We start from the raw sequence: 14,128 nt of genomic DNA, 5'->3' as shown, positions 1-14,128 counted from the left end.
GTGTCACTGAATCAATAAACAGTTCATCATCATTTGACTCTTTGATTGACATTTCATCTTCACTCACTGTGTGTACTGTTTTTCCACGGTAAGCTCTGCACACTTTTGCAAAGTGATTCCATTTACCACATTTAGTACACTGTTTGCCTTTAGCTGGGCAATTTCCTTGTTCGCCATGCACTTTGTATCCACAATATCCACATGTTTTGGGGCGTTTTGAGTCTGTGTCGCTCTGTTTTGGAGTTATGTCTCTCTCCGTTCTGAAACGCTCTCTCTGGGCACCGGAGGTGTGCTTTGATGTCTGCCTGACTGCGTGCACTGCTTGTTCACGTGATGCGCTCGTGCTGCGGCGCGAAATGGTTTTCATCTGAGCCTGTGCTAGCTCGTGAGATCTGGCTATGTCGATAGCTTTGTCCAGCGTTAGCTCAGACCCAACATTCAAAAGTTTCTCTCTCACTCGCGGTGAGTGTATTCCAAATACAATACGGTCCCTGACCATCTCATCCTTGTTTGCATAATCACAGTCTTTCACAAGCAGACGCAGCTCAGTCACAAACTGTTCAAAAGACTCGCTAGCTCCCTGTACTTTCTCATGGAATTTGTACCTATCGAAAATTGTATTAGTCTTCGGCACAACATATGCTTCAAAACGATCGTAGTATGTTTTCAGTACCTTTGATTCAGCCTCGGTAAGTGTCCATGTGTTGTAAATATCTCTCCCTTTTTCACCGATCCAGAGGAGCAGGTAGCTACATTTTTCCTCTTCTCCTCTTTCCTTCAGGGGACCCGTGAACATTAGCTCCACATGCTGTTTGTACTTACGCCATGCATCGGGTAAGTTTGTAGACTCCCAGTCCATTCGAGGTGAAGGAACTCCAGAAAAATCCATCTTTTAAGACCATTTACTCTGACACCATGTTTTGTTTTGTACACTTTGTACAAAATAATAAAACGCAGAACTACAGGATGTTTCTTAACATAACTCTTTATTAACTAGCTACAACTACATGTTAGCCTATCTCCAACCACGATCAACTGCCCATGACCTAACCGTCTGGGTGGTCTTACCCAATCACCGCACAGTATGATACGGCGGTAAAATGCATCCAATTATAATTCAGTATGTATTCACATATGAATATTACACGTCTCTTTTCCCTTTATGACCCAGCCGGGTCATTACAATATTTCACACATGGGCCTCACAGAGACAACCGCATGGCAGACTTTAATTCCTGATGTTATATCTTAAGGGTGTGGAGTAATAGTAATATGTTATACACCAGTGCCCCCTGGTGGTGATAAAATCACAAAATAACTTTTTATGAAAATTTCTCCAATACTGTCCTGTGGTAAGGAAAGTGTCACTAACAAATAAGTTCAACCTTTAATTCAAATCATTTCTGTCCTACTCCTAACTTTTTATTCCACCATTGGGCCATTACCCAATAAACCCTGCCATAATCCACAGACAAACAAACAATGAAACATATAACGCACTATTCTTAAACAACTCAATTCATTCACTTGGTAAATTTCACACAAAATTACCACTATTCATAACCAACTCAACTCATTCACTGGGTACCTCTACAAAATAATAAAAATAACTAGTATCTTGGTAATTACCATTTAACAAATAAAATGAGGTGATTAATGCTGAATCACCTCTGCAAAACTAACTAGTATTTAACTGATAACCGGCCACCCCTCCGTAGATAGGGCATGCCTCAGATAGCCTCGTCAAACCACCTCTGCAAAATAACAATCCAATAATACCGGTCACCCATCCGTAGATAGGGCATGCCTCAGATAGCCTCGTCAAACCACCTCTGCAAAATAACAATCCAATAATACCGGTCACCCCTCCGTAGATAGGGCATGCCTCAGATAGCCTCGTCAAACCCCCTCTGCAAAATAACAATCCAATAATACCGGTCACCCATCCGTAGATAGGGCATGCCTCAGATAAACGGGTACCTCTAACAAATAAAATTAAAACCGGGCAATTGTCGCTCTGAACTGCCTCTAACAAATAAAATTAAAACCATCAAGCTTTCATTTCATTCATCCTATATTGACATCATGCATTTCACAAATAGTTCGTTATGTAATTTCTCCAAACTAAAATCTGACTATGTCATATTCAAAGTGTATGCCTATATTTTAGATTGTGTGAGGTGCCACTTACTTGTTAGAGGAAAACCACACCAGTGAATGCCAATTAATTACAGACTTAGATTAAACGGGTGTCTGCTTACCTTTTTTAATTTAAAACTCTGGCACCATGGTGTGGAGTCTCCGCCAACCGGGATAACACTCACTCCTGGCAAGCTCGCCAAATGTTGGGGTTCGTTTCCTTGTTCCTTGTCAATCATTGGCTCATTGGTGAAATTAGCATTATGACAATATCTTTAATTAAATCATTCAAAAACCTTTATTAATGCAATTGCAGACAGAAGTTGACAACAAGAACATAACGCATGTTTCCAAGTAAGTTCTGCATCAAAGAAAAGGTCCCAAGTTATTTTAATAAACCCGAAGTCCAGCCCGAGTGATGTCACTGCCTACATCATTATCTTTTACTCATGAGACCAAAGCAATGCCTACTCAACACTAAAACTTTTGTTTATATAGCTATCTAACAGTTTAGCAGTAAATGTCCAAGTTGATGTATAGTGGAATATCTAACTAATCTCTTACACTCCCCTGCAGAGTTCTGTCTTCACAGTCACACATTTCTCAGAGGGGTCTCTTTATAAGAGGCAAAGAGACCAGAAAACAGCTGTGGAACAATTCTAAACCTCTATAATGAATATGTATTGTTAATCTGTAGTCTAGGACCCTATAAATGTAAGGAGGGTGGGGTCTTATAACCCCTCCCCTTCTATTAATACAACATAAGCATAATCAATTATTATAATACATCAAACATTTGGTACAGCCCCTATCATGACCCCTAGGTGAACCCCCTTCACTACCAAATACTAATGGGGTGTATGTAAACTTCTGACCCACTGGGAATGAGATGAAAGAAATAAAAGCTGAAATAAATCATTCTCTCTACTATTATTCTGACATTTGACATTCTTAAAATAAAGTGTTGATCCTAACTGACCTAAGACAGGGAATTTTTACTAGGATTAAATGTCAGGAATTGTGAAAAACTGTATTTAAATGTATTTGGCTAAGGTGTATGTAAACTTCCGATGTCAACTGTATATTTGTAATGTTTAATTCCTAATATGATTTTATTAAATTAGATATTTTTTCAATGGTTTTCAACAATGTGTGGTCTACACTTTTCCATTATATTTTCCCTGGTCTTCTCAGCCTCTAACCCCCTGGGAATAGAGTGAACATCTGGTGACAGTGCTGCTCTATTCTGGGACAAGCAGAACCAACCAGCCCTGTCTATGTAAATCTGTTTCACTCCCACAGCTACCAGTCTAGCAGTTGAACAGTTTTACTGAGTGAAATACCCTGGACTGGGCCAGATGTGAGGGAGTGGACTGGTTTTAACCTCCATGGTGGATTCAGGGAGGGAGACAATACAGATATGCCACCATGTAATTAATGACAGATAACATGGATATTATACTTTATGAAAATAGTGTGTAGTGTATGTCTCTACATAAATGTGTCATGTTTGAGTCCAGCATCATGTCTCATTCACAGCTCTAACAGCTCATGAAAAGGGTTAATACATGCTAGATGATCACATCAATAACTGGTTGTGAACTTCATCTAGGGAATTGGTTTGAGGGGCTGATACTTTTCTTTTTACTTCTGCAGATCTTACTCTGCATATGGACTGGTATTGTCTTCCAAATCTACAAATAACTTTTATATACAAACGTTCAGTTCATTACCAATATAACAAGTTACAACCATGATGATGATAATTAGGACGATGATGACGACATTGGAGAATGTGTGATTTCTATGATACTTGAAAACCATTTTCAAAGTTGACCTCCTCTAGTGATCAGTATTCCATGTCACTCTTCCCCCTCAGCACCTGCGGTACATCCCAGCTGTAGCAGTACAGTCACTGTGCAGTCTGACTGAGGGAGGTTTTTGTACGGCTCTGTATCACTGTGTGAACACATTACCACTGTGGTAACTCTGACAGTAGTAATCTCCTGCATCTTCAGCCTGGACTCCACTGATGGTCAAAGTGAAGTCACTCCCAGATCCACTACCACTGAATCTAGATGGAGTCCCAGACTGAAGGGTTTTAGCCCAGTATATTAGGAGTTCAGGAGCTCCTCCAGGTTTCTGTTGATACCAGTGCAAATAGTGTCCATTGCTGTTACTGTATACAGCACTGCTGGTCTTACAGCTGAGACTGACTGAGTGACCCACTGAAACAGATTTCACTGCAGGGGTCTGAGACACAGTGACCTGGCCTCTGGACTCTGAAACAGAGATGCTATGTATATTTAGAATGTAATTTTTCATTCATTTGTCCAGTACTGTATAACATAATGACTTTATATTGTTAGGGTAATTTTCTGTAAATTATATTACCTTGAAAGCAGAAGGAAGTGTCCAGATGAAGATGGTGATAAAAGTCATGGTTGTTGTGGGTTCTGTTGTTATGAAGGACAGCTCTCAGTCATGAAGTATTAAACTCACAGGGCTATAAACACTACCAGAGCACTGAAGCATGTGCTGCCAATGCAAAGTCTCCTCTCTATGCAAATGATCTTCCGAGGAAAAGCTAACACCATCAATGAATGCTGAGAACAGAATTTGGTTCAAAGGCTATCTCACCGTGGTATCTAAAAATAACGTATGAGTAAGCGAAACGTAGGTGCCTGTGCTTCTAGAATTCAAGTGGCTTCTTACTGTGGGGCTCTGCTACAGCCAATCTGTTGAGGATAAAATAGGATTTGGTCTCATTCTCCCCCCAGTGGTTAGAGCTGGTAACAACAGAAATCTCAGTGTTTTGGTGAACCTAGATAGATGTTAAAACACACTGAGAGAAAAATATAGCACAGTAACAGAAATTATACAGTAGCCAAACCCCACCCAAAGGAATTTAATCTAAATTGGTTCACTTGAAAAAAGGCCTAAAAGCCCGCTAAAACACACATTTACATAAAATACAAATACATAGCCTTTTGTTTGGCAAATAATAGTGAAAAAATGTAATGTTCAGAATGTCAGATTCACTCAATCCAATCCCTTTAAAATATCTTGCTTTGTTAAGTTCAGTGAATAGGTCCTTATGTCACAACACATGTGCACTTAAAGTAAAATACATGCCAAAAAACATTGATAGTCCATTACACTTAGATTTAAGCACCGATACAAAAGGTTAAATACGTGTCTGGTTTCCGACAGTAAAAGTGGGATGGATGTTGAATCTCTTCAGCAATATCCAACATAGCAACACTGCCTCTTTGATAGAATACAGTACTTCTCCGAAAACAAGGCAGGAGACACAGGTCATTGTAATTGTTTATACACCTCTTTGCCAGAAGTCATTGTTGAGTCATTGCATCTCTCCTGTGGCTCTACAAAACTGTCTTCAGATAACCCTAATGCTTCCTCGTCGTCAGATTGGAATAATACTCAGGTTCAGTTGCGTCGCCCTTGTCTGGCACTGCTCTGCTGTTTTCATGAAGCCCTGGTCAGCCATCATTTGAGCGATCTCTGTATAAATGTGTTCCATTTCAGTGTTTCCCCTCAGGTCCTCTTGGATTCTGTCACTGCCCCATATGTCAAGGAGGGCTTCAGTCTCCTCAATGCTCCAGGGGAGATCTAGTTCCCATGGTGATGGACAGCTGCCTGATTCTGGAGAGACTGAAAAAAAAAAAAAAAACGAAGGCCCAACATTGATAGAATAACATAAAAACAGTATTTACTGTACAGAGATTTGGAGATTGTTTCCTTACCTGTTTCTTGGACTTGGCCACCTGGGACCTCTCCCATGTCTGTGGCGCCGTTCGATTCCTCAGCCAGAGAGTCACAGGATAGATACTTGTTCCCGAATATTTGCACAAACTGATCGTAGAATTTGCACTCCACTCTTTCCCCTCCAATCCTGGGAAAATAGAACATAACATTTGGTTGTTGACGCAATGCTTATTCCTCATATCTGGTTAGTTAATGAGCTTTGCTTATCTAACATGAGCATGGCAAACCTCTGACCATGAATATACAACTGTTCCATCAGTATGGAGACTTCATAATCAATTCACATTTATAAATAGTGGTCATCAACTTCATATCCATATCTTATCCCCCATGGCTTACTGTTTGCTCTCACAGAACTGGCGGAAGTTGGCCTTTAGCCGCTTCACTCTAGACTGGCACTGTTCGGCTGTCCTCAGGTAGCCCTCGTTGGCCATGGCCTGAGAGATCTCAGTGAAAATGTGTCTGTTTTTGGTGCAGCCCTTCAGATCCTCCTGGACCTCGTCACTCCCCCAAATACTGAGGAGGACCTGGGTCTCACTGTCGCTCCAGGGGAACTTGGAGCCGTCAGTTAAAGGACGGCTAGCTGAAGACAAAGACACCCAATGAACACATTGTTTACAATGGGAAGGGGGTTAGTTGAAATAAGACAACTCATTGAACATTTAAAAGGTATGGTATGGCTTTGCTTTACCTTTCCTTTGGTCAACTTCAAGTGTAGACTCCCAGACAGCAGCTTCCTCATTGTCTAACGAATCTTCGGCCAAACTGTCAACGTTTAGCTCCCTCGAGAAAATCTCCTCCATCTGGTCGTAGAACTTACATTCCCTTCTGAGGAAAGGGAAGATTAGACTATTTAATTTCAGTTGAATCATCATATCCTCTGACCACATGTACTACGTAACAATAACAGTGATAAAAACAAGACTGCAATTACATTGTTGACTAAGGTGATGAAATTAAGTAAAGCATTGATTTGTTGACTTAAAGATATTGCATCAATTTATATCCGATGATGTGGTGTAATTTATAAAGTAAATGACTAGACATGAAATGGTAGTTCTAAATCCTTTGCATTCACTTGTCATGGTGGAAGCTGGCCTTGAGTCGCTTGATGCGGGTGTGGCACTGCTCAGCCGTCCTGATGAACCCCTGGGCCGTCATCCTCCGTGAGATGTATTCAAACACATGTCTGTTCTTCAAGCAGCCGCGGAGGGAGAGCTGCACATGGTCCTCACCCCAGACCTCCAGCAGAGCCTGGGTCTCCCGATCGGACCAGGGCATCTTTCTGCTGGACTCCGCCACAGCGTAACTGACTGAGCCCTGGCCTTCAAAAAAAATATGTTTTTGGGAGGCTTTAGGTGGCTACTAAGTACATTTTTGAAGATTGATTATGACTAGGGTCCTGATTTGACCTGACCAAGACAAATAACTGTTGGCACTAATTACATTAGACTTCGAAGGTAAGGATAATGAGGAGGCACCATACCCATTTCCTGATCTGCTTCCTCAGTGGGATCTGGATTGAAGTCGTCGCACAAATCAACAATCTCTGCATCGAGGGAGAGCGTGTCGTTGCCTAGCACCGGCTCCAGGAACCTGTAGTATCTGAAGAGTAAGGGCTCCCCTCCGTTTCTATAGGTACGACCAGAGGTAGAGGGAGGTGGAGAACAGTGGGAGGTGAAGGGTTCATTTGTAACAGGTCCCAATTTAGGCACCATGACTCGCCTTACCCACAAATAATCTGTGCTTTGCACTTACGTCCTGCTGTGGAGACAACGTCGGTAGGTTTTCCTCAGCCGCTTAACCCTCGAGTGGCACTGCTCAGCCGTTTTGAAGTGCCCAATGGTGGCCAGCTTCTCTGCTATGTCGGCGAAAATGTGCCCGTTGCGGACGCAACCTCGGAGGCTCGCCTGGACCTCCTCGTTCCCCCACAGCTCAATGAGGGCCAGCGTCTCTGGCTCTGACCATGGGGTGTGTCTCATCCTATCAGCACCTGCTCCGGGAGACATATACATTGGAAACATCCAGTGTCTTCAGTGTAAACAGATAACTGTCTGTATTACCACCGTACCTGTGTCCTGGTCTACTGTTTGATCGTCTCTTTCATCATACTCATCAATGGAGGCCGCTTCATGGGCAAGTATTCGCTCCAACTGATTGTAGAACTTGTATTCCACTCCCTTTCTTCCACATCTGAGAACAGCAGAGAGAAAAGGAAGCCATTTTAAAAAAATGAGATGCAGAATTGTGGCTATGGGTTAGGTTAGAGTACACTTATTTGTATGTTTCTGCAAATGAAAATCAACATAAAGGGTCCAATTTAAACCTGTTTTGTACACACATACTTTTTCCTGTCGTAGCACTGACGGAAGTTGTTCCTCATGGACTTGACTTTCCAACGACACTGCTCTGGGGTCTTGGAGTACCCTTGGTCATGCATCTTTTCTGATATGTCCATGTAGACCGGGCCGTTGTGGACAAAGTCTCTCAGCACCCTCTGAACCTCGTCCTCCCCCCAGATGTCAATGAGGGCCAGGGTCTCAGGATCCGACCATGAGCCTGGTGTGATCCTCTCAGAAGTGGTGTAGTTGTCCACTTCTGTACACTCTAAATACAAAACAGCCCAATAACATGAAAGTGTCCCTGTTTAGACTTGGCAAAGGAACTTGTGTTGAGGGGACGGCACCTACAGTAGAACCAGTAGTTAAATACATAACAAACAGGGTTCAATCTGACATAGCCATGCAGGGTGTAATTAGAAAGTTTGCATAGTTTGAAATGAGCTGAACTCTTACCTTGAAGTGAGTCACTGTTTGATTCCTCTGATATGTCATTGGTCAAGTCTGTCACCACTGTGCTGGTAGAGGGAGGCTGCCTCTCAAGTATTTGATCTAAAATATTGTAGAACTTAAAATCAACCTGCTCAGATCCAGATGAACTAGGAAGAGCACAGGTAGAGAGAGATTGCAAAATTAAAATAAAATCTGTAATCCAATTCACATTAGCAACATGACAAATGTATCAATAATAGAAGCTGAAATGCAATGGCTACCTGATGGTTTCCTGGCACTGCCGATAGCTGGCTTTCAATCGCTTTATCCTGGTGTGGCACTGCTCTGCAGTTCTGTGATAACCACGGATGTTGAGCTTTTCTGAAATCTCTGAGTATATGTGACCGTTGTGCGGACAGCGCTTCAGGTTCTGCTGCACAGTGTCGTCTCCCCAGAGCTCCAGGAGGATCACCGTCTCGCCGTCCACCCAGGGGATCTTCTTCCTGTCCTCTGGCACGCCCACTACAGCCTCTGGGTGGATCAGAGTCAAAGGGAAAGAGTGTGTGAGAAAGATTGGCCCAATCCCAAACCATCCACTCACCCTTATCCCTAAAACCTTGCTGACTTCGTCCAACAGATATCAAAGAATGAGTCAGATATACTATGTTGAGTTTCTTCCCAGTCCTTCAAGTTGATCTTATTATAGTTTACTAGTGAAAGAGGAACTGGTTAACCAGTAGAGAGAATGTGACCATACCCCTCTCCTGGGAAGAGTAAACAGAGCACTCATTGTCTGCTGACCATGCTTCTCTAGACTCCATGTCAAGACAGTTTTCTGACACCTCCACGTATGAGGGAAGCTCATTCCCCAGTATTCTCTCCAGTAGGTCATAGAATTTGCATTCTACTTGCTCTCTGCCTTTCATGCTGCGTTTGGGGAAAGAAAACAAAGCACATTTTCAAAACAAATCATTTTTCTGGCTCAAATAGACAAAATGTAAGCCATCACAGGATATCAAACAAGAATGTAAAGGCCCGAGCATAGATCCCTATGGGACTCCCAATGCACAAAGAAAATGATTGTTAAACTATAACTGACATACTTGTTCTCGTAGCACTGTCGGAAACTCCGTTTCAGTCTTTTAACCCTCGTCTGGCACTGCTCTGCAGTCCGGATAAAGCCCTGGGCAGACATCTTTTGGGATATCACAGCAAAAAGGTGCCCATTTCTATGCATACCCCTCAATTCCCTCTGCATTTTGTCATCTCCCCATATGTTGATTAGGGTGAGGGTCTCCAAGTCTGTCCAGGGAACACTTCTGGTTCCTTCAGTGGAAATCAAGACAAACACAAGAGCATTGATCACTGATTATTAATCATTTGATTGATTTAGATGAATCACATTGCACATTCCAAATGTAAAATCAGCTGTATTAACATTCAAGCAGTTTGACCTCTTTATAAAGTGGTGGGCAACATGCTGCATGCCAACACACATTAGTCCCTTTCCCAAGAGCCAATATTATGTGATTTACCAAGAAAGGCACAATCGGACCATACCCATCTCTTCTAGACCAGAGTGGCCAGGGAACTCCCAATCATCAGTGTCTTCTAGCTGGTCATCTGTCACCTCTTCAACATCATAGGTGACCTCAGGAACCGTTAAGGGGGACACATTCCCAAGTATTCGCTCTAGCTGGTCATAAAATTTACACTCCACTCTGTATATAGGGAATGGTTTCAGTGTGAGAATATAGACAAGCACATTCCAGGGATATTGTCAATAACAAACAAAAATATATAATAATAATAATAAATTATATATATATATTGCAGATGTTTTTCTGTAGTGTACTCACTTCTGCTGGAGAGACTGACGAAAGCTGTTCTTCAATCGTTTGATCCTGGTCTGACACTGCTCTACAGTTCTCATGTAGCCTCTCTCAGACATGTTTTTGGAAATGAGAGTGAACACGTGGCGATTTTTGACACAGCCTTTCAGAACTCGCTGCACAGAGTCTTTTCCCCAAATGTCTATGAGGTTTCGAGTCTCATCATCCGACCAAGGGACTTTGGTGTCAGTCGTCATGGGATAGGCAGCACCTTGGGGTTCTTCACACAAAAGGGTAAGTAAAACTGTTATGCATTTTCTTTTACCATGTACTGTATTTCACATTTCATTCAGAATGAACAGAGATTCCACACCTGTGTATTCTCCCCATATCGAGATGAGAGGAGATTCACTAGAAGATTCGATATTCACTGGAGAATCCCTGTAAAAGAGGAACACAGCAATGTACATAAAGCAGATTGAAATTCCCCCCCCAAAAAAAATTAAAATAGAATGGAATCAAAGGCATGCAGGGAGACACCAATACGAGCTACTTCAATATCAGTTCTTACTGAAACAGAGGTGAATCTGCTTGTCGTTTCCGGGGAACCTCCGAACTGTCGCTCATTTTCCTCTTCGAGGGCAGAGCCTGCCCTCTCCTACTCTCATTGGCCGAAAATGACGTTCCCTCCTCCACAATTTCATCCGTTTCAATTCTGTCCCTCTGTTCATTTCGTTTCTGTCTTGTTCTCTCAGATATCCTCCTCTTGCCAGTCTCCAGATTTGATTGGTCAATGGGAATCTCAATAATCTCTTCTTTATTTGGATGGTTTGAGATTGGTGTGGCCTCTTGCAGGCAATCAGAGTGTTTTTGAGTATGTTTGTCAGCAGTAGTCCCCAGTTTCGTGACTGGAGGGAGGGACAGAGAGGAGAGGATGCAGTCGTCCATAGGTAAAGAGCAAGTGTCTGAGAGAAATAGAGAATGAGAGGTTCAGTAAATCACTGCGACTTCCCACCCGTTTAGCTACAGTCAAATAATACATTTATAATTCTAACAATCAAAGCAAAGTGATACAGTAGCAAAGATCATGACTCATCAGTAATAATTATCTACTAAGCCAGCCTTACCTTTTACGTCAACGTGTCCAAGATTTCTGTGATGTTCAATTAAAGCCTTCATCTCCTCTGGCGGAGTCGCTGATTGCAAACACTCATCCAGAACTGAGGGGGCTCCATCAAGCCATGACACCATCTGAGAAAGAGCCCTTAGTCATTAGCAGTGGTAGGTCATTAGCAGTGGTAGGTTAAATTTTAATAGAATACATGCTGTATTCTGAAGGCTAACTGAAGGCAATAGTCAAGGTGCGTATGTGAAATACAATGTTGAGTTCAATGGTAGCACCTGCGCAAAGTCTGGTACAGGCAGCAGCTTCTCCAGTCTGGAGAGGAACTCCCACAGGAGAATCTCCAGTGCTGTGTCATACTTCTGGCCGTACTGTACTGGGAACACCTCCTGGGGGGGTTAGAAGACATAGACATAGAAAAAAATGGAACCGTGAGTGAGAGGGGGGAAGGAGAGAGAGAGGGAGAGAAAATGAGGGAGTGTGTCATCATCTCACCAGGAAGAAGTGCTCTTTCACATCTGGGTCTTGCAGAAGGGTTTGGACCAGCTCCAAGAAATTGGCCCCGGAATCTTCTACTTGTGCATCAGTCACCTTTAACATGCACACACACCACGGGAGATGAATTACCAAAACTATGTGTGTATTTCTTCCTATTGATTAAATGTATTTTATGCACAGGAGGCTGCTGAGGGGAGAACGGCTCATAATAATTGCTGGAATAGAGTGAATGGAAGGGTATAACACATGGAAACCATGTGTTTGATACAATTCAATTTATGCCATTGCAGACATTACTATGAGCCCGTTCTCCCCAATTAAGGTGCCACCAGCCACCTGTGGGTTAATGTGCATAGTAAATCACCCACACAGTGGTCCCTGGGTGTAGTAATGGAAGCTTTGATTCTGTCCAGGTGGGGCTGGATGGTCTCAGGGTCGACTTGGTGATCACCACGACACAACTCCAGAACCAGCTATGGTCACAAAAAAAGTATTTCAATGCTATCATCTGCGCTCTGGATATGCTATCACCAATGCGCTACTGGTTTAACTATCAACCACTGTTCAACAGACTGGAGGGAACTAATACGGTTGTTAGCAATAGCTAAATGTACAAAAATAAACTACATTTCAGTCACTAAACAAATCCATCTGCAGACACACATGCACACACATGCTAACCCTGGCTCTCAGTCCCAGGATGAGTTGGGCCCTCTGCCGGTAACTCAGCAGCTCTGGAACCATCTCTGTCATCGAGGTGACAAACACCTCCAGCATCCCATAATGCATGACAAGTCCTTTCTGCACAACTTGCCACATAGCAGCTGACAGAAGTTGCAGGGGTGGGGCCAAAAGCCGTAAATAAGAAATTGATAGAAGGGGATCTGTGAGACAGAGAGAAATAATTATACTCACACATTAAAAACACTCCTAAGATCTACCAGCTCATTGGGTATTTGCTGTTTCAAAGACATTACGTCATAGGACTGACTGGCCAACATTAGTGTAAGGGAGCCCTCTACTGGCCCTTCAAGACAAAAACAATGCCACATTATTTATTTAGGCACCCCATGCTTATACTGTAATTTGAGAATATTAATTAGTAGTGAGCCTCTGTGTTTAGTGAATCTTAATGTTTGCCTTTAAAAATTGCACATAGTCTAAACTAAATATGAGCAGCAGGATAAACGTTCACGAGGATGGCACCAGCATGCAGATTCATTACAGACTCAACTCTATAATGCTGCATTCAGGTCGGCACGAGGAAACTCGGAAAGTTCCACTATATACACGTTGTATATAAAGCAATGATCGCAAACACATGTGTATAAGAAACGTAGGCCAAACACTGACCAGGTGGTGAAAGAAAATCATTATTTCAATAAAGTCACGCACCTTTGTAATTTTCTGTACGGCTTCTTTCCATTGCTTGTTTCCAATTTTCAAAAAATATCCGACAGCGTCGCAAATATATCTAAATAACAATGTTATTTAGCTTGTGGTAGTAGTATCAACGCAAACCAAAATGCTCTGACGCTGTCTTGGTCAAATGTGGATGTATTTCTAATAACAAATGTGCAGAATTATCATAATCATTCTGCAGGACGAATTAGATATCTTTGCGCGCATAAATGATTCAGAAATATTAGGAGAGACTGCTTCTCTCAGTTTGAACCTGGATGACCGAAAACAAAGATTCTGGTCTAATCCGCTTTAGTCCGGATCACATGAAGCCTGATTTCCCCCATTGGTTGTGGAGAACCACAATAGCCCGATTTTGCTAATGAAGGCCACTAGGCGGAGTCACCGCCACTTCCGGGTTGATTTTAAGGCCTATGGAGATATAGGCCAAAACAGCCATATAATTATCCATATATCCATATTTATCCATATATGACTAATCCCCTTTAAACAATCAGTTGTGTGTGTGAATTACACCCATGACACTCGAGGACGGTGGAGTGTCTCCATTTACA

General features: G+C 42.4%; 1 protein-coding gene across 1 annotated transcript; it reads right to left on the bottom strand.

The window, feature by feature from the left end:
* Positions 1-5,032: 5,032 nt before the first annotated feature.
* On the bottom strand, positions 5,033-13,920 carry LOC106609430 (uncharacterized). Its single transcript, XM_014208264.2, has 23 exons — positions 13,548-13,920; positions 12,834-13,036; positions 12,521-12,625; positions 12,150-12,245; positions 11,933-12,043; positions 11,659-11,782; positions 11,103-11,496; positions 10,905-10,972; positions 10,559-10,811; positions 10,260-10,420; positions 9,803-10,025; positions 9,457-9,626; positions 8,981-9,230; positions 8,724-8,866; positions 8,274-8,535; positions 8,000-8,121; positions 7,687-7,921; positions 7,415-7,560; positions 7,007-7,253; positions 6,620-6,756; positions 6,268-6,511; positions 5,907-6,055; positions 5,033-5,814 (listed from the first exon to the last, which is right to left on the bottom strand). Exons 1-23 carry the CDS (start codon positions 13,576-13,578, stop codon positions 5,567-5,569), a joined length of 4,122 nt encoding a protein of 1,373 aa, XP_014063739.1. The 5' UTR covers positions 13,579-13,920; the 3' UTR covers positions 5,033-5,566.
* Positions 13,921-14,128: the final 208 nt, after the last annotated feature.

The sequence above is a fragment of the Salmo salar genome, chromosome ssa07 (genome assembly GCF_905237065.1).
Source record: "Salmo salar chromosome ssa07, Ssal_v3.1, whole genome shotgun sequence".
Classification (NCBI taxonomy): domain Eukaryota; kingdom Metazoa; phylum Chordata; class Actinopteri; order Salmoniformes; family Salmonidae; genus Salmo; species Salmo salar.
Note: the sequence above shows the minus strand (reverse complement) of the source record. Positions and strands in the feature narration are given on the sequence as shown.